The sequence below is a fragment of the Molossus molossus genome, unplaced genomic scaffold, assembly GCF_014108415.1.
Source record: "Molossus molossus isolate mMolMol1 unplaced genomic scaffold, mMolMol1.p scaffold_m16_p_27, whole genome shotgun sequence".
Classification (NCBI taxonomy): domain Eukaryota; kingdom Metazoa; phylum Chordata; class Mammalia; order Chiroptera; family Molossidae; genus Molossus; species Molossus molossus.
Window position 1 is genome coordinate 3235571 of NW_023425363.1, and position 20914 is coordinate 3256484.

The following is a 20914-nucleotide window of genomic DNA, read 5'->3' on the forward strand; positions in this document are numbered from 1 at the left end:
ATGTAGAGAATTTGAAGAAGAAAGAAGAATGGAAGAAGTGGGTAGCTAAAGAAATGATGTCCCAAAGAAGAATCTATTTTGGATGGATTCTTACATAGAGATGAAACCTATCTGTGAAGATGAGAGGTACATATGCCTAGAAATAATCTTTCTTCATCAGAGAAATTTTAAAATGGCAAGAGGAAGAGAAAAATCTCTAGGAAGAACTATAAAACAGTAACTATAATGAGAATCTCCTTACTTATGGGCCAGGTAACACTCAACCTTAAATAAAGTGATAAATACAGACTTGTAGTTATCACAAAAATTTGTGGAATTGGATTCATTCATTCATTTCACAAATATTTATTGAACAATTATTTGGCTGGATCATAATAAAATCACCTTATGATAAAAAATGGCCAGGTGAAAAACACTTCCTATACTGTAGCCAATGATAATACGGTAAGACAGTGGACTTTAAGCTCCTTAGGGAAAAGAGGTGCCTTTTCAGTGTGGTGTGGCACTGCAGCCATCAAATCAGAATCACTTGGGTAACTCAGTAAAAGTACTAATTTTCTAGGCTCCTGGGGTCCTGTTAGTCACATATGATGACCTCTGGTTTAAAACAAATGGACACACTTGTGAGAACATAATTACTTAGAAACAAGGGGAAAGGAAGATAGATATCTGAGCTGTTGAGGAGGCAGACTTGGAAGCAGGAGCCAGCACCACAGGCAGATATAGAAAGGGAGGGAGGGCAGCCAGGAAGGTGATTCAGTGGAGCCACTGCAAAGGTCAGCTTCACAGGGAAGTAGGAGGAACAGAAACGGATTGCTTTGCGTGGAGAAGTATGACGTTAAGTCAATTTTATTTATTTATTTATTATTTTTATTTTAGAGAGCGGAATGGAGGGGGACACAGAATCATCAATGTGAGAGAGAAACTCAAATGGTTGCCTCCCATATGAGCCCCAACAGGGAACTGAACCCAGGACCCTTCCATGCACAGGATGGCACTCCAACTGAGCCACTCTGGCCAGGACTGTTAATTCAATTTTAACCTTTAAGGAGCCAGTAAGATATTCAAGAAGAAATTAGTTGTGCAAAAATGCATGAGTACAGCTTAGTAGAAAAACCTGAACTCCAGATAGAGGCTTCAGAGTTTTAGCACACAGCTTAAACTCCCAGAGTGGATGAAATGAATCAGAGGCTAGTTGCATGAGAAGACAAGTAAAAAATCCAACATTCAAGGGCTAGACAAAGCAAGTCAGAGCTTCTAAGGAGACATAAGACAAGGCCAAAGAAGTAGAGAACAAAATGAGAGAAAGTAGTATCTGAAAGCCGAGAGAAAAGCCCTGAAGAGGGAAGTGGTTTACTAGTATCAACAGCTATAGGGAAATCAAATATAGTAGGTCAAGCTTCTAGGTTTCTGAAGAGTCAGATCACTGACGTCCTAAGTGGGAACACCGAACTGAGAGACTGAGGTGAAGCAGCCATCTTGACTGCCGATGCTTTCTCGGTTACACTTCCTGGTGGGGACCGAATGTGCCCTGGAGTACCACGAGACCCTGGTTCCTGTGTGCCACCCCAAGAATTTTTAAAACATGTAATACCTAACTGTTTAGTCAGGGGCACTGACCTCAGGTTGGCAAATTAAAAATGACAGCCAACACAACAGCCATCCAGTGTGAATGAATCAAAATTATACCTTTTTTTTTTTTGTCAGATCAGCAAAAAATATATTTTTTGGTGTGCTGCAGAATTTTAGTAATTAGTTTATGTGTGTCATGAGATAAAATAGGTTGAAAATTGCTGCTTAACACAATTCCTTAATTGTCCCTTTCCACAATCAAAACAAGTTCTTGCAATTTAAAAAACAAACAAACCCAGACTTAAGCAATTTTGTTAGTACTGGTCTTAAGACGTTAATACATTTTATCCTCTGTTCCAGTTAGAAACTTGTTTCATTATACATTTTCAGAGAGTAGAGACCACGTCATTCCAAAAGCACCCAACATGGTAACCTGCTCAATAACTGTTAAATTAATGAATGAGAGAGCTATTCCCAAGGACAATGGAAAACATAAGGGGAGAAAGCTATAACGTAGGCTTCTTTAATTCATGTGGCCTTTTCCTGTGCGGCATTCTTTTCCACTGAAGTGGCAACACAAAGACTGGAGCGGATGAGGGCACACCCTATGAAGGTGAAGCAAGCCAACGGCTCTAAACCCTGTAAGTCTCCCTGCTCTGACAGGTTCGTATCTGGGTTCTCAGACAATCTGAAAACGAGAGCACTGTATTTTTACTGGTGACATTTGAGCTGAAAATAACAGATGAAACCATTGAAAACTGGAGACATAAATGTAACGATACTATTTTTAAAAAGAAGAAGAAAAGGTAACTGTAAGCCTGATAGCAATTCTGGTCAACATTCTAAAAGTATTTATCTTCTAGATGATTTGTTGCCACTTATGATAATCTGGTAATTCTAGGGTAAGTTCACAAATAATACATGACAATGGGCTCATCCTTTTTTCCCTTTGACATTCAACCTTTATTAATCACCAAGTGTCACAGATCCAAACACACGTCCACCCGGCAGTTTACCGTTGATAGCCCACAATTCTCGTCCTTTTGATAGAGTTGGGAGACTAGGTCATAGATCAGATAACGGAGATGGTGGCAAACCCAGATTTCTGCAAGGCATCTAAGTCTGTGTCACTGAATATACTTGAGGAAAAGATGGATAAGTAAGACTGGATGATAATATAACTGAGTTTGCTAAATAACACACTATGAGGAAGATTCTGATTGATGATGCTTATTAATCCAAAGGAAAGGTTTGGGTGCCACAGAGCTTTATCCTAGTGGATGTTTACCAACAATCTGGGTAATGATGCTATAAGTACAGAACTGAGTTTGAACCACAGCCCCATTACTTACTGATTATGTAACTTGCACCCATTATTAAACCTCCAAGTCTCAGTTTTCTGAACTTGTAGGGTTGTTAGGATTTAGCATGAATACATACATACAACACACACACCCACACACACAGTAATACTGAGAACACAGTGCTGTATCTATAACTGTTGTCTGCCATTACTATTGATGTTGTTATACTTTTAGATGGCAAGTTTATCAGATCTGCAGCTGGATGCTGAATGACTAGATTGAGGTCCAGAAGACACTAGTGGTAGGGTAGAAGTCAGGACGATGAGAGCACAGACTGCATCATCCTGTACTTGGAGCCAGGTAACTACAAAGTACAGTAAGGAGAAGGTAAGGATCAAGAGCAGCACATCAAGAGCAGCACATCAAGAGAACTTGGTATTTATACTGATACCAAGGGCACCATAACTTAACAGTATGTAGGTTGCTAAGAAGTCTTAATACAATCTTAGACTCCCTTAAAATAATGATGCATCGCAGAACCTACTGAAAGGCTAAGCTAAATAAAATGTTTTAGTGGAGATGGTATGAACATTCAGAACCAGGCCATGTGGTGAAAACAAGAGTGTTTACAGAGATAAGGAGACTCGAAGGACACGACTCATCTTCACAGCTGAAGAGACATCATGTAGAGACAGTCCAAGTGGATAAAACAAAAACTGGTCGGTAAGAAACTATGGAGAGCTAATCCAGCCCCACATAAGAAAAGTTTCCTAGACCCAGTATCTATTCAAAGAGAAAATGGACAGCTTCAGAGAGGAGTAAGCTCTTGCTCCCTAACAGAAAATCTTCATATTATGGCAGACATTTGAGAAGGAACTTTAGGATCAGGTGCCCATAAGAGCCTTTGAACACAAGGATCACACAAGAGGCAACATTGGAGATATCACTATTAATGCATGTTTTATTTGGGGTTTATGAAAGAAATCCCACTTACCCATATCAGAGTCACCTCCACCAGAGGAGTTCAACTTACGAAAAATCTCCTGCTTCTTTGATTTAACCATGGGTGACGTGTTTTCAAGCTTGGTGAAGAATGAAGGCAAGTAGCTTATACTCCCTGGTGAGCGGGAATCATTCCTGTTAGGAACACAGTTATGTCTATTATCGTCATAAACTCCTAACCCGGAGGACTTTCCTATCATAGAGTATTTGGGAAAACTACCACCTCCCCATCTTGTGTGTGTGGTTACAACCCTATGGAGCAGTATGTGACCATAAGCCAGTTAGTCCATCATATATGAGGACAAAGTCAAATACTTCAACGCTCAAAGATGAAATCATAATATAAGGACTGGAATGGAGATAATCCGGAACAAGGATTCTTAACAAAGAATGAGTAAGCAGCAAACAGATATTAACAGAAAAACTAAGAAACAGCCAGCTCATGACGCTGTATGCATAACAGCACAAACACTGATATATTTAGGTTACTACATTAACTGAAAACTATTTTACTTGCAGAATTATTTTGAAGTACAATAAAATGATAATGAATAGTACACTTGCCTATAAAATAGCAAGAGTTCACACCTAAGCAAACAATTGAACTTGAACAGAATAACTACAATGCAGAAATTGTTACAATCATTTCAAAGCCTCCTACCAGATGAGCCAAGTTTTGCATAAAGGGTTTCGTATTTCATTGGCACTTCCTATACAAACATTAAAAAACAAACAGGCAAGTTCTCTCTAACAGCCCAAGACTATAAAGATCTAACTAGAGCCAGAGGTAATAACAGAGAACACATGGAAGGCTGGAGATAACAGTCTGGTCATGGGACTCTTCCATCATTCAAACATAAGAACATATCTGAAGTTACTGTTTGCCAAGAAAGATGAATAAGATGATAGGAAAATGAATAAAATATCCTAAAAAAAGACACAAACTTCGGAGAAATGTGAACGTATAATTACATTTAACACCATTCCCCCTTCAAAAATGGATTTTCTTCCTTTCACTGAACGGTACCAACATCTACTTGATTGTTTATGAACATAAATAAAGTAAATTACTACACATTGAAAAAAATGCACCAATAGTTTGGAGTAAGACAGACTTTGGTTTAAACTGGGGTTCTCTTACTTGATTTGACCATGGGCAGATCATGTGTTCACCTCTCAGAGCATCAGGGGAGGGTGTTCCACACCAAGAAAGCAGTATGAGTATGGACTAAAAGGAATTCAGGGAACAACAGGCAACTTGATATGGACAAGAATGAAGTATAAGGGTGAAGCGGCAAGAAATGAGATGAGTAGTACAAGCCTGGTCATAAAAGAACCCAAATGCCATGCCAATGACTTAGTGCTTGATTCTGCGAGTTTTCCCAAATCACTCTGGCGGAAGTGGACTGGAGAGGAGCCAAAATCAAAGATGTCTCATCCAAACAGGTATTCTAGTAATTCACAGGGTTGGGTTATGGTTAGAAATAGGTTAAGAAAAAACAACACAAAGCAATTCGGCACAGGTGCTCTTCGTTAACTTCCCTGACATATATAGTGCAATGCTTGGTACGTGGTAAGCACTCAAATGGTGGTGGAATTCAGTGGGTGACCACACAGACAAAACAGTTTAAAAAAGACCCAGAAGGACTTAATTTCAAGTAAAATGAACAGTTTTTCTATAACCTATTTAAGTATAATCATTTTTTTCATGAACTTCTAGTATTAGATCACTAGGAAAACTAAATGATCCCCTGAATCCTATCCTGACACATAACCCAAAAGAGAAGGCACTGACTTAACGTTGAGGAAGACGGAAAGGCACTGAACACACGCACATACTCATGACTGGGAGCTGTCAGTGAGCAGGGGCACTCACTCCTCACCTCTGCTCTGCAGACTCGGCTCCTCGCTGAGGCAGTAGCAGCATGCTGTCCGGTTTCTCATGCACAACTGGAACTTGGGGCGGGGAGATGGGTTCGTAGGGTTCTGAAGAGACATGACTCCTCTCTGGGGATTTTCCAGGCCTGATATAACATATAAAATATTAGACTGTGTTCCTAGGGCTTACCTACAGCTTACCAGCTTACCCTAAACAGCAAGTGGTTACATTACCTCCTCCAGGAGAAAAGGAATAAAAGTTGCCTATCTATATTAAAAAAAGTTTCCTCGGGCCCTGGCCGGTTTGGCTCAGCGGTTAGAGCGTCCGCCTGCGGTCCTGAGAGACCCAGGTTCGGTTCCCGCTAAGGGCACGTACCTTGGTTGCAGTTTGTCCCCGGCCCTGGTCGGTTGTGCGGGTGGCAGCCACTCGATGTGTCCCTTTCACATCGATGTTTCTCTCTCTCTCTCTCTCTCTCTGTTCCTCTCTCCCCCACCCCACTCTACCTGAACAAAAAAAAAAAAGGAAAAATGTCCTCAGGTGAGGATAAAAAAAAAAAAAGTTTCCTCGGGTATTCACTATATATGTGGGTTATCCAAAAAAGTCTTTCACTGCTGGTTTATCCACACATGTGAGCCAGCTTTGGGAGTCGCATCACAAACAGCGTAAGGGACAAACAGCTGTCGGGAGGTCACTCTTACTTCAGCATCAGACCCCACCACCCACCTACCCTTGGCCAGCTCCTCAGGTGAGCCCTCACAGGTTTTACTGCTGATTTCGAGTCATGACTTGCCAAGTCTTTCCCCACTAAGTTAAAAGATAAAGGACATGAGCACTAAACTGAAACCTAAGGAGTGTGTCCAGTGAGTCGAGATACGTTCTAGTGATACCTTTTTAGGATGAACAGTTCTCTGCAATTCCTTTGAATACCACGTTGGTAGGGATAATGTGAGATAAACACACTGTTTAGACCAAAAAAAATATTTTGGCTTAGTGGTTATTCATATTAAAAGATACCTGTGAGCCCTGGCTGGTGTTGCTCAGTGGTTAAAGCATCGGCCCACAAACCAAAGGGTCACAGGTTCAATTCCCAGTAAAGGGCACATACGTGGGCTGCAGGTTTGATCCCTGGCCCTGGTTGGGGTGTGTGGGGGAGGCAACCAACTGATGCGTCTCTCTCACATGGATGTTTCTCTCTCTCCCCAACCCCCCTTCTACTCGCTCTAAAAATCAATGGAGAAAAATATCCGTGGGACAGGATTAACAACAACAACAAAAAGATACCTATCATCTTTAACATCTGCTTTTATTACTATTAAAGTTTTTTATGTCTATATATATAAAATTTTGTATATATTATTTGTGATTTGCTGTCCCAATCAACCAATTCTTAAGCGGTGGCCATTTTTGTCCATTTTTCTTTTAGTTCTTTGGTGGTTACCTCTAAAACTAAATCATCTTATATCTTTCTTGATTTATCAAACTTGAAACAGTATCTGTCAATTTTCCCTTCCATAAAAGATGAACTTGACAACCTTTTCTATGTTGTTGCCCATTTTATTTTAAATTTTAAAACCAATTATTTGACTAAAACCAAAATGAAAGAAATGTAACAATCTTCATTCAAATGCACAGTTGTAGTGATGTGGAAATTACTAGTGAAAAAGTCAAATGGATTTTCTTTTCATAAATGCTATTAACTGCTCAAAATCTGCTACATAATACTTTGCATCAGGAATGAACCATGATTCTGCTACACAAGCTTTCAGTTTTCCTTTGATAATTAAATTTATTTCGTTCTCCTTTTTTGTTTTTGGTTAAGAGGACAAATGTGTTTTCATCTTTAACATCATCCAGCTTCTTAACATGATTATGTCTGAGATATGTTTCGAAATAATCTAGTTTGAGGATGCGCAAGTGGGGACAAAAATAAAACAAAATGGGCCCTATCCTGAAGATTACCGAAGCTGGGCAAAGGACACGCACAAGCATATTATACTATTCTACTTCTGTTTATGTTTGAAAAATACCACAATGAAGTGTTTTATTTAAATGAAGACCACTCAGCTTCTTAAATTATTCTTACTTCTCCGGACCGCAGGCGGACGCTCTAACCGCTGAGCCAAACCGGCCAGGGCAAATTATTCTTACTTCTTTATGTTCTTTGTAGGTAGGCTGGAGAAGCCCCTCTGCTACAAACTGCTCTTGTTCATGCTCTGAGTTATGGCTTCCACTACTTTGGTCCCTCAATCCACTGTGCATCTTCCAGATACTTGCCAGTATTTTTGACCTGCTAATATCCCAGTCTTGTTCTCAGCATTTTAATGAATTTTGTGAATGTTCATGCTGCTTCACTGTAATTTAACATCTGCCAATGCTTAGTTTGCTTATCACCTTGAACCAAAAACTTGCCTCCATTTTAAAAAATCCAAGTGTAGAACATTATGGAGGAGACTATTCCAAGATGTGGATGTTGCTTGACCTGAAAGCTGGACCAGAGCCAAAAGGGAGAGACTACTTCCTAAAAACCCCCTTTAGAGACTGTGTGGAATTGATACTTATTCTTTACACGAATTAGTACCCTTCCCCTGCCTCCTACTACGCACTGGTTCCTGAAACAGGCCATTGTCCTGACCTGGTCAAGCAAATTAAGTAAATTTCTGTACCTGGGAGCATTCATGTGCTAGTACCTGTAACTATCCACCCCCCTTTACCCTGTATAATTCTTGGAAGGTACCAAAGAATCATGTAGGTGCAGGGATCCATTTCATCTTGTAGCTGCCTAAGCATGTAAATATCCCTTAATAAACTTTGTTAATTACCAGACTGGAGTGGCCAGCCTCTTATTTTCTGCCTGTCCCTGCCCTTCATTATGGAGGTAGATTTTCAGTCCCAGGACCTTTGCCTGAGCCTTTGTGTACTAACAATGGGTAAGCCAGTCAGGAAACCAGAGAAGCGGGCCTTAGGAAAGAGGCATCTATGGGGGAATTCCTGGGTTGGCCATCCACTTCTATGTGGACTACCACATAAATATAGAACACCCTGAAAATGCCGGCTGGTCTCATGCATTTGGAGAACTATCCATTGCACACTGTGGCAAGGAAGTGCATGGTCAGAGCTGTAAGCTGGCCCCTCATCTGACCACCAGCACCCAGCTAGAGGCAGAAACCAGAGCTATGAAATGAGAAGCAGATCTAGGGGAAGCTGACCAGTCATGAGAGCACATCCAAAGTTGTGGGAAAGACTCCGAACTTGGCCAGAGGGATAGAAGGGGTTGGAATAAGGGCAGTCAAGAAGAATAGGCCTGTGAGATAACCCAAAAACAAACGTCGCACAATCTGATTGTCAGCCTAATGTAGTACTAGTGGGATTACGGAAAGCTTTAAAACCAGAACAGTTCCACCTGGTACTCTTAGGCTCTCTCAGGGGACACACCGAAAGATTCAGGGGAGCCCTCTGGAACTTTATCCTACTCTGGTTGGGTGCCACCCGACCAGCGTTTGGATGATGGCCCAGATCGTCCTCAGGTAAGGGTCACAGGGGGCAATCAGAGGCTTCACATGGAACTCACCATCCATTGGTCCTCCAGAAATAAACAGGGTAACTGCTTTGGCTGACACACACTGAATGTACCCTAATATACGGTAATCTTCAGAAACTGGCTCCCTCAGTGCTATAGAAAGCTATGGAAGCCAAACTGTAACGGTCAGAAAGTACCCCTTGTTCTGACGATTGCATGCTCCCATCACCAGGAGTGAGGTCTTCATCTCCCCAATCCCAAAAACATACTGGGCATTAACTTCTTGCAAAGCCAGGGAATTCCGCCTTCAGGTAAAGGTAATCAAATCAGTACTAACAGGCAATGCCAAATAGGAGCCAATTAGTCTGCCACCACTGCAGAGAGTTACTGGGAGGACTTCGTGTACCTTACACATGGTGCCTTTAACAGCCCAGTGTGGCCGATAAAAACACAGATGGCTTTTGGATGGACAGATTATAGAGAGCTAAATAAGGTAGTGTCCCCTATCATGTGGCTGTGCCTAATATTGCCACTACATTAGATTACTTGTCTACAGTCCTAGAAATATTTGCTATACTGGACTTGGCCAATGTCTTTAGAATACCCCTGGCTGCTAGGTCCCAAGATCAATTTGCCTTTACCTGGAGGGTCAACAATGGACTTTCCCAGTGCTTCCTCAAGGCCATCTACACAGCCCCACCACGTGCCATGGATCACAATCTGTCACTGTTTTCTTTTCCAACCCCAATGAAATGGATCTATCACACTGATGACTTAAATGTTAAGCTGTGAAGATTTGCCTCTGCTGCAGAAAACCCTGTGGACTTTATGGGACCACTTACAACAGAAATGATGGACAATGAATACACAGGCAATTCAAGGTCCAGGCACTGCTATAAAGTGCTTAGGAGTTGTATGGTCAGGTAAGATCCACATTGTCCCTGAGACTGTCACAGATAAATTACAAGCCTACTCCACACCAAAAAATGTGAGAGGCGCAGGCTCTTGTAGGGATCCTGGGGTACTGGTGAACATTCATACCCCATTTAGTGTAATGCCTTTGCCCAGACATTTGCGTAAACAGCATGACTACCTACAGCAAAGGACACAGTCAAATGGCCCTCTGAATATACAGACCCTCCAAATGCCCCTGCAACCTGCAAAACAGGAACAGGGGAAATCTCAGCTGAAGCCTGGTATACCAATTGCTCTAGCCAAGTAATCTACCTACTGGGGCAGGCAGTTGCTATCCAACCACCCACTGATACTATCTGAAAAGGAACAAGAACAAACCACAGCAGCCTGATTAGTAATCACACATGAACCTTGGCCACTAATCCTATGCACTGACAGCTGAGCCGTTTTAATTTTTTTTTTTTTTTAATCCTCCCCCGAGGAAACCTTTTGCATTTATCTTCAGATAGAGCAGGAGGGAGAGAGGGAGGAAGAGAGAGACAGAGAGAAACATTGATGTAAGAGAGACACATCAACTGGTTGCCACCCACACAACCCCAACCAGGGCCGAGGACAAACCACAACCAAGATACATGCCCTTAGCGGGAACCAAACCTGGGACTCTCCGGTCCGTGGGCCGATGCTCTAACTGCTGAGCCAATGGCCAGGGCAGCTGAGCCGTTTTAAAAGGACTGAATCTATGGTTCAGACAATGGGAAATGGAGGGCTGGATGATATGAACAAACCTTTATGGGGGCAAGAGAAGTGGAGAAATATTTGGGCTCACCTACAAGAGCCCAAGGCAGATCTCACTGTCTTCCGTGTCCCTGCATATAGGGTATCCACACCCCCAGATAACCAGGAAGCAGATGACTTGGCAAAAATAAACACTTTAGCAACTGACCTGTCAATTGTCATAGCAGAATGGGTACATCGGAGGAGGGGGCACCACACTGCCTGAATAGATGGCATATATTTAAGGAGGTAGAGCTGAATACAGTGATCTGGTTGATGTAGTTGTGTCCTACCCTGTTTGTTCCAATAACACCCTAGACAACAACCACAAGAATCTGGAGCCATCCACTGAAGCCCCCAATGGGTAAGGGACTGGTAAATTTACTACACAGACCCACTCCACTTGAGTAAAGGCTCCCAATATGCACTGGTTTGCGTCCCCACTGACTCTGGTCTAACTTGGGCCTTCCCACGTGAGTGAGCTCATCAAGTTGCCACTGTAAAGGGACCAGAAAAGTTAAGTGCTATGTATGGATACCCCATTAATTAGTAATCAGGGGTCACATTTCAAAGGGCATGATGTATAGAAACGGGCACAATAACATAATTTTTTTTAAATCTTCACCCGAGGATATTTTTATATTCATCTTGAGAAAGAGCAGGAGGGAGAGACTGAGGAAGAGAGAGAGAGAAACATAGATGTGACAGACACATATCGAGAGGTTGCCACCCGCACGACCCAACCGGGGCCGGAGACAAACTGCAACCGAGGTACATGCCCTTAGTGGGAACAGAACCTGGGCCTCTCTGGTCTGCGTGCGGGCTGACGCTCTAACAGCTGAGCCAAACCAGCCAGGGCAAAGTCCACTTCCCATAAAACCCACAGGCAGCCAACCAGGTGGAATGAACGAGATGGTGTCCTTAAATAACAGATAAAGTTACTAACTGGAAAACCTACTTTGGCTGGGTGGACAAAGATGAGGACCTTCCCAGGCATTAATACATTTTAAACGACCACCCGTGGGGCCTATTGCCCCATATGCTACATTAGAAACTCAGGCTGACATACCCAATACAGTAAAGGTGTGAAAAACAAAGGATGCAGCAATAGTCCAGATGCTTGCAGTGGATCAATAGGTTATGATACTGAGGACACTGAGCCCTATTGTCCCTGGGAAGGGGACCATTTACTGGAATATGCAATGGGATATCCCACTGAGGTGGATCAGTTACTTCACATCCATTAGGGGGGAGAAACTCCTAAACCTCTGGTGGAATCTTGTTATTCTAATGCAATCAGGACCCATGGAGACACACTATACATGGACTGAGAGATGCATCATTAAAACGGGAGAAAATAGGGGTCCTGGTCTGGCACATTACCCCTCCTATTCACCTCTTTACATCAGAAAGCACCTCCCCTGGCCAACATGTAGAGGTTACACAGCCTGGCCAGGTTCCCAAGGCCATGGCTACATTAACATCTAACCTAGGCTACAAGTGTTGTGTTCATAGATGATCTCCCAACTCAAGCCCCTACTAAATATTTGTCTTTCTGACCTTACATTTCTGCTATTCCTGTAACACTGAGTTACAGGGGGGCACTGGTGCCATCATCCCAACTGAACATTTTGCTTTTAATACCAGATGAGTCTGCCAATATCTCTTTACAAGTACCCACATAAAAAACCAAGTGAATGCTTTAAGTGACCTACCCTCAAGCCTAGGAGACCTATTAACACACTGATTTGGATCTTGGAGAGCATGCTGAAAAACATCGTTACTAATACTTGGAGTGTTTCTTTTAATTTTTCTTTTTCCTGAATGTGCCTATACTGTTGCTGTGGGCTAAGTCTCCAATGAGTCCCTGGCAATGAAGGAAGCTACCTCCATGTAATGAAGCCCCTCACCGACCACTTAGGGTACACCGTGGAAGAGGGGTGCATGCAGTGTATATACTTGAAAAAACCGCGATAGAGCGAAGCCGTGAAAGTCGAAGTGCGAAGTGGCAGGGACGACTGTGTAAATAATCCTACACTTTGTGGAAATTCATTTATCGTGGTAGAGTCTGGAACTAATTAACCGCGATAAACGAGGGCCGACTGTATGTGTTACCTCTCATGGTGCCTCTACTGGCCTCATTTTTAGTATTTAATGCCAGCTTTCACGTTATCTGTTGCTGTGGAACCAACAGAAACTACTGGGAAAGAAAAATCATTTTATGATTCTGAAGGACCACTCTGATATTGTTTTACTGTTGGGAAATGTTCATATGGTTTGAAATAAAGACCATACCTTCCTCTGGATTTGTCCGCAAGATTTTCTGGAGAGACCCTCGAACCTGGTCTTTGATGGTGGACAGACTGAGACTGGGATTCTGGGCTGTAATGATTTGATGTTTTAGTCCTCACAGGTGTAGACACCAAAGGAGATGGTGAATTTTGGAATGTTGAAGTGGGAGGCTGCTGGGGAGGCTGTGAAGAAACTTGATTTCTAGCAAAATCTTGTGTAATAATTTGCTGTGAAAGAGGAAAGAATTAATTAAACCCATTGAGTACTTGCAAAAAAAAAAGTAGCATAAAAAAACCTAGACATCTTTACTGTGATGTTATGTGAAATGTGACTTCTGCGTGATAAAAAAATAAAGAAAATAATCAGTAAGAATAATGAAAAACTTACACAGATATGATCAGCGAGTGTGATCAGTCGATGGGTCCTGGGCACCTGCCCCGCCGCCTCGGCCTGTGAGGCAGAGGGCAGCTGCTGCTGTGGCGACGGGGACTCCTGCTGTGGCCGGTAGTGATGTAATGGTCCTTCATACTGCCTGGTGGCTTCAGCTGACGGGGGAAGATCAATGTCTTACTCATTATCAAAGATTAAACACAAATCAGAGGAACGTATAAAAGGAATGTGGTACATATCTCTAAACTGAATTCTTATCTTTTGAAGAAAAATATTTATTTACTGAATAAAAGACTAATATAAAGTAAAAACTGAAATAATTGAGCAAAACAAAATATCAAGTATTTTCTATATTATTAAAATATAAGCAAGTAAATAGTCAAGTAATAACTTAAAAATAGTTTTTCATTAATGCAAATTACTCTAAAATAAAACAAGGTATTTCTTACCATGCTCTGGACAGATAATTAGAAGCAAATGATAAATGCAAATATGAAAACATGTAAACTGGTGGCTATAAAAGACATACTTTCTGCTTGATTTGCCTTAACAACCTCTGGTTGATAGGCCTGTAGTTTCTCCTGAGGCGGGGCAGGTGAATTGGCAGGGCTTATCACCTCAATAGCATCGCTAGGTGTTTCATACCGGTGAGAAGATACTTTAAGAAAAGAAAAGAATCTTATTTTAAAACTAATTCTATGAAAAGTTTCAAAAGTCCAAGTTCTTCAACCTTATTTGCATATTTTCATTTTTTTATTCTCAGAAATGTTCAATAGCACCCAGGTTAATGATAAGACATAATGAGTTCAATGGACCATAAGTGCTTCCTCAGTGTTCCTAATCTTAGTAGGAAGTTTGGGCTTTAGGTGAGGCAGAATAAAGGACAGACTTGTGACATTCTCCTGGGAGCTGGAAAAGAAAATCACCAGGAAACAAACACTCATCAGAACGAGAGACTATATCTCAACAGTTCATTGTTTCTAATCATTTCAATTCTGTGGACAGTCAGTTCTTACAAAAACTTTCAGGCTACAAAGCTGTTTCACTACCATGATGATTTTTAAGCTATGGATTAAGTAACATGATATAATTATTTTCTCAAATCGCTGTAGTATTATTGACAACAATTACTCCGAACAATTTTTTTGGTTAATTCTCACCCGAAGATATTTTGTCCAGTGATTTTTTTTTTTTTTTTTTAAGAGTGAAGGGACCAAGGGAGGATGAGAGAGAGAGAGAGAGAGAGAGAGAGAGAGAGAGAGAGAGAGAAAGAGAAACATCGATGTGAGAGAGACACATGGGTTGGTTGCCTTCTGCATGCGCCTGGACGAGGCCGGGGATCAAACCTACAGCCCAGGTACATGCCCTAGACTGGGCATCAAACCCACGAATGTCTGAAGGGCAACAAACCCACCCCACTGGCAGAAGGGAGAGCGCCCACATCGCAGAAGGGCCCCTCTGAGAAGTGGTCCCTCAAGAAGCTGAGGGTCTCTGCAGTAGGGCCCAGGCAGGTTTCACATGGCCTCTCATCTGACCCTGCCTATTCATACAACTATAAATCTTCCTCAGCTACCAACTTCTGCATGTACAATACCTATATTGTGGACTTTCATAATCCCAGGCTAAGAAGTCTTTTGTCTACACAACTACCAAGCTGCCCCCATCTCTTCTAAAACCTCAGGAATGGGGGAGATAGTTACCCAAACAAATTATAATCAGGCATGGAGGTAAAAATAATTGCACACTGCATGCTAGTGCACCAGAAATTATTATTTTTTCATTATCTCCAACTCTACTCAATTTCATTAATGGAAAAAACAGAGAGATGGCTATATATGGTTCAACTACTTCAAATATTAGCAGATGCTTTTGTGAATACCTGCTTGTTCCTTCAAGAATTCTATGCAGAATTTAGGCAATAGTTAAAAATAAATTTAAAGTAACTTTTCTATCCTTCTACTGCAGATTAGTGAGTTCTTACAGACCTACAGGTAGACATCAAAGTGACAGAACTTGATCATTGCAACCTACCAATGACCAATAAGGTGGTCTCCCTTTTTAAAATGCTATACCTCAGACAAAAGATGTAAGAGGCTTTGGGGTATCAGCCTAAATACTGAACCATATCCCAGAAAACACTGCTTGAGAAATTAGGTCTCAGTAGCAGAGAGCTTAATGATACATCTATCACATTTCAGATGCCTGAAAATGTCAGTAAACTCTGCCCTCTACCTCTTTACTTTCCAACTTTAACTCTAATAAAGGGCATAATTTTCTCATGAAAAATAACCTGAAAGACATACATAAGAAATGCTGATACACACACACACACACGCACATTTTTTTTTATCCTCACCCGAGGACATTTTTTGTTCAGATAGAGTGGGAGGGAGAGAGAGGAAGAGAAAGAAACATCGAAGTGAAAGGGACACATCGAGTGGCTGCCACACACGACCCAACCAGGGCCGGGGACAAACTGCAACCGAGGTACGTGCCCTTAGCGGGAACCGAACCCGGGTCTCTCTGGACCGCAGGCCGACGCTCTAACCGCTGAGCAAAACCGGTCAGGGCAAGAAATGCTGATATTTAAATAATCACAATAGCACAAGAGACATCATTGCAGTGCCAACCCACAAAACCTATTACATTTACTATCAAAATTAGGGTTTTTTTGTACCATATTGTTCTGCGTGGTCTAAAGAATAAAGCAGTTCTTTACTCAGGTATCACATTGTGGAACTCGGGCTGAGATACATACAGCTACTAGAAGAGTCTGAACTTTGAGAGCCACGTTCCCTTGCATCCTTGTCCGAGGCAATTTGCCGGGTGATGATCACGTCTATGAAGTTAGCTGCAGTAATGGTAGTCTTCCCTCGGGTCCTTAGCTCTTCCTCATATCTGGATTTTGGAGGAGGCCCTTTATCTTTCCCAGCCTCAGAATAAACTACTGAAGAATGAGGCTGGGGCTTGCCACTTGGAAAGGCTGAAGAAGTGTACAGACACTGAACAGATCTCTTCTCCACCTCCAGGGTTTTCTGCTCTAGCTGCTGCTGTTCACTAACTGCTGCTGACCTGCTTCTCAAATTTTCTTCTAACCTGGCAGCTTCATGCTTACTCTCTTTTGTTTTGGAAACATCCATCTGGGGAGCAGAAGCTGCAGCATCCACAAGAGCAGCCAGGGCATCTGCAGCAGTGTTGTAACGGGAGGCTGGCAGGCCTTGGCTTATTGAAGGGCCCCCAGCAGGCAGTGGCCTGCAAATGAAACCAAACCACAACTGTAAAGGGGAGACTCCGTACTGGGGGGTGTGGTGGGGAAATGAAAGGACAAACTGTAACAGAAATGTTTAATGAGTAGTAAATCATTACTAAAATCACTGCAATCACAAACTGAAGAGCATGTATCTAAGAAATTGGTTTTTTTTTTTTGGTCAAAATGTATACAACACACTTACATGATTCGTAACTGAGCACTTGGATCCAAAGGTGTAATTACACTGGTTCCATTGGTTCCCTGGAAAACGCTGGGTCTCTGCTGCAACATGGTCTCCTGAGCTCTTACTGAAGGGGATGGGGAGCGAACATATCCATGACTGCCAGGTCTGCCAGGCTGCTCTGAGCCTTCAGGGGGTAAAATAAAAAAACAAAAATGACAAGTCATAAGGAAGAAGCTAGAGAAAGCAACATTTAGGGATTGTTAATTTCATAATATTCCTAAATAGGTAAAAGAAAAATGAGATAAGAAAATTGATATCCCACTTTCTGGCCTTGGTAAAATATTTCTATGAGTTTTTCTTTCTTTTTAAAAAAAATGTTTTATTGATTTTTAGCGAGTTAGAGAGAGGGAGAGAGACAGAAACATCAATGAGAGAGAAACATCAATCGGCTGCCTCCTGCATGCCCCCTACTGGGGAACCTGGCCTGAAACCCAGACATATGCCCTGACTGGGAATTGAACTGGTGACCTCTTGGTGCCTGGGTCAGTGCTCAACCACTGAGCGACATCAGCTGGGCTATGAGTTCCTTAACAATGACGCAAGAAAACCACACTAATAACTTGAAACAGAAATGCCAGCTATGATGTATTGTCATTGCCCTTTGTAACAAGTTTCCATCTTGAGTCCAGAGATAAACAAGAACAGCCCTGGCTGATTTAGCTCAGTGGTTAGAGTGTTGGCCCTTGGACCAAAAGGTTACAGGTTCTATCCCCAGCCCTGGTCAGGGTTGTGTGGGAGGCAACCAATCTCTCTCTCTCCCCCCTGACCCTCCTCCCCCTCCTTCCCTTTCACTCTCTAAAAATCAATGGAAAAATATTCTCAGGTGAGGATTAACAAAATACACTAATAAAAAGTACTAATACAAATCAGAGAAGTTCATCTTTCAGCTTTTCCTTAAACTCTGGTGTGTTTATCATTTCCAAAATCAAATTTGGTACAACTTTCTAAGTATAATGAAAATAACAACCTAGCCCTGGCCGGTGTGTGCTCAGGTGTTAAGAGCGTCGGCCTGTGCACCAATGAGACGTAGGTTTGATTCCAGCCAAGGGCACATACTTCGGTTGTGGTTCATCCCTGGCCCTGGTTGGGGTCCTGTGGGAGGCAACCAGTCGATGTGTCTCTCTCGCACTGATATTTCTCTTTCTCTCTCCCTCTCCCTCTCTCCCTCCCTCCTAATCTGTCTAAAGATGAATGGAAAAATGTCCTCAGGTGAGGATAAAAAAAAAAAGTAACACCCTATTGCTGCCCCAGGTTTGAGGCTGTTATTCACCCACAGTTCTTCCTGCTCCACTCCTTTACTGCCCTCCACAAGGACCTGTTTCTCTCAGCAAACCCTCTTTTGTTTTTTTGAATTCCCACCTGAGGACATTTTTGCACTCATCTTCAGATGGAGCGGGAGGGAGACAGGGAGGGAGAGAGAGAGATTGATGTGAGAGAGACACATTTACTGGTTACCACCCACACAACCCCAACAGGGGCTGGGGACAAACCACAATCGAGGTACGTGCGCTTAGCAGGAACCAAACCCAGACTCTCTGGTCCGTGGGCTGACACTCTAACCACTGAGTCAAACTGGCCAGGGCCCTCTTTTGCTTTTTAATCCTTATCCAAGGATATGTTTTTATTGCTTTTCTTAAGAAAGGAAGAGAGCCCTGGCTGGTTTGACTCAGCTCAGCTCAGCTGTTGGAGCACTGGTCATTGGACCAAAGAGTCGCAGGTTTGATTCCCTGTCAAGGGCATGTACCTTGGTTTTGGGTTTGATCCCTGGCCCCAGTTGGGGTTATGCAGAAGGCAACCAATCAATGTATCTCTCTCACATTAATGTTTCTCTCTGTCTCCCTTCCTCCCACTCAATCTAATAAAAAAAAAATCAATGGAAATCCTATGGTAAGAATTAAAAACGAGAGAGAGAGAAAGGGAGGAAGTATCGGAGGAAAAGAGGGGGAAAGCGAGAGTGAGAGCGAAATATTATTGGCTGCCTTCCCATACATGCCCCGACTGGGAATTTAGCCCACCACCTTTTGGTATACTGGACGATGTTCCTACCAACTGAGTCATCCAGACAGAGCACCAATACCTTTTGACATGAAATCATCTACCTTGCCCCACGAACTACACTTCTTTAACATTTGAGACTTTGTTGGTTCACTTAACCTTAGATCTCCCATCATAAAGCCACAACTTGGACCTGTTCAAAAGTACTTTACTCAGAAAAATCTCAAATTCCCTCTCTAATCACGTTTTCTACCTCCTCTTGTTCTGCACCCTCGCTCTGACTTTGTCTTGCTTTTTGCCCCCCTAAGAGCTGGCAGTTTCAGTCTACACCCCTATTCTCACAGTATGTAGACCTAGGGCAGCCTTTTCAGCAATTTATCCCTCTGACCATACATCAAGCTTATATGGTTCTTTCTACTGGGTATATTTGTAGATGTGAAACTGCTACTTAAATTTTTATATCTCTGAAAAGGCTCTCCTCATTTACACTGACAATATACGAGAATCAGTGTTTCTTCAGACATTCCAACACAGAGTATTTATTATATTTTTTAATGTGATGAAGAAAAATGGTATTTTATTGTGTTAAATCTGAATGTTATTCATCAGTTGGACCACAGGTATTTTTAAAATATAGCTCCTGCTGGAGTTATATATCACTTGTACTTGGCTTTCTATAATTAAATCAACTTTCACTGTTTTGACAATCAACATTTAATCAATATTATAGAGCTACCTACAATTCATTACACATTTCCCATTATCAGACACTTAGTGATTTCTTTATTACATGTAAACTATAGGTTACATCTAAATTTAGGTTTTGCAGCCACTGAATTGTTCTAGATAAATCCTCAGCAATGATAGTACTAGGTCACATGGGATGGCTAGCTTTTAGTCTCCTGTATAGTGCCATCACTTTGATTTCAAAGAGCATGTCTCCTATGACCTTATAAATGTGACGACCTTGCACTGCATCCTTTGGTTCTGCACCAGCCTCTCTGACCACATCTCTGGCTCCTTCTGCCTCCAGCTGAACACTGCTCCCAGCAACATCTATTCCTCTCCACCTATGCTTGCCCCTTAGAAATCTCAGTCAAGCCAGTTTTAACTTTTGCAGATGACTCCTAAGTCACAATCTCCACATTTTGTCTTTTCTCCTAAGTGCCAGATCTATGTATCTGACAATATAAACATAGTGAATGATTTGATTTCACTGATAGAAACAAGTACACCATGGATAAGAACAAATGTCACAAAGACAAAGTACATCCAAAATAAAAATCACTGTCTTGGCTTTCACTAATCCTGGTCTATCTTAAGTGCAGTCTTGTTTTTCATCTCTTCCTCACTCCTCATATCTACTTATTAAGTCCTTTTGATTCACCTTAAGCATGTTCTTCCTAGCAGTCCCTTTCTGGCCAGTGTCAGTGTGTCTTAGGCCATCATTAGAACACACACGAACTGCTGACACAGTCTTCCTGTATTCCTGCCACCAGCCACGCCCCCTTCAGGGGTCTAATCCCTCTCATGCCACTCTCGTGTAAACATCCCTCTTAGCATGTCACCTACCTACTGCACCAAATGGCAGCAGCGCTTCACTTATAATTTAAAAATGTCACACAACCTTCTAACCATATTTTCCATTCTGTAAATTACAGCTCAACAACACACACATCTCCATATCTATGAGCCTTTTGCTTGGGCTGCTTTCAGCTCCCATGAGCTCCACAGCCAGTATCTTCAGGGCCAATTGCAGCCAACTAGAGCACAAATCAAA

The 20914-nt window shown here is 42.1% G+C and overlaps 2 protein-coding genes across 11 annotated transcripts in view; one reads left to right on the forward strand and one right to left on the reverse strand.

The window, feature by feature from the left end:
- Window positions 1-8425, forward strand: part of TTC19 (tetratricopeptide repeat domain 19) — a 46929-nt gene extending 38504 nt beyond the window's left edge. The window contains exon 13 of the transcript XR_004961570.1: window positions 7925-8425. The gene's annotated coding sequence lies outside the window, so the exon portion shown is untranslated. The remainder of the gene's footprint in view (window positions 1-7924) is intronic.
- Window positions 1-20914, reverse strand: part of NCOR1 (nuclear receptor corepressor 1) — a 245674-nt gene that overhangs the window by 6277 nt on the left and 218483 nt on the right. For 9 of the 10 annotated variants that reach the window (XM_036278322.1, XM_036278328.1, XM_036278326.1 and 6 more), the window contains 7 exons: window positions 17098-17263; window positions 16404-16897; window positions 14175-14303; window positions 13643-13800; window positions 13259-13482; window positions 5762-5902; window positions 3871-4013 (listed from right to left, as the gene is read on the reverse strand). In XM_036278322.1, the coding sequence (XP_036134215.1) occupies window positions 3871-4013; window positions 5762-5902; window positions 13259-13482; window positions 13643-13800; window positions 14175-14303; window positions 16404-16897; window positions 17098-17263 (1455 nt within the window). The remainder of the gene's footprint in view (window positions 1-3870; window positions 4014-5761; window positions 5903-13258; window positions 13483-13642; window positions 13801-14174; window positions 14304-16403; window positions 16898-17097; window positions 17264-20914) is intronic. The other variant, XM_036278329.1, reaches the window with a different exon arrangement.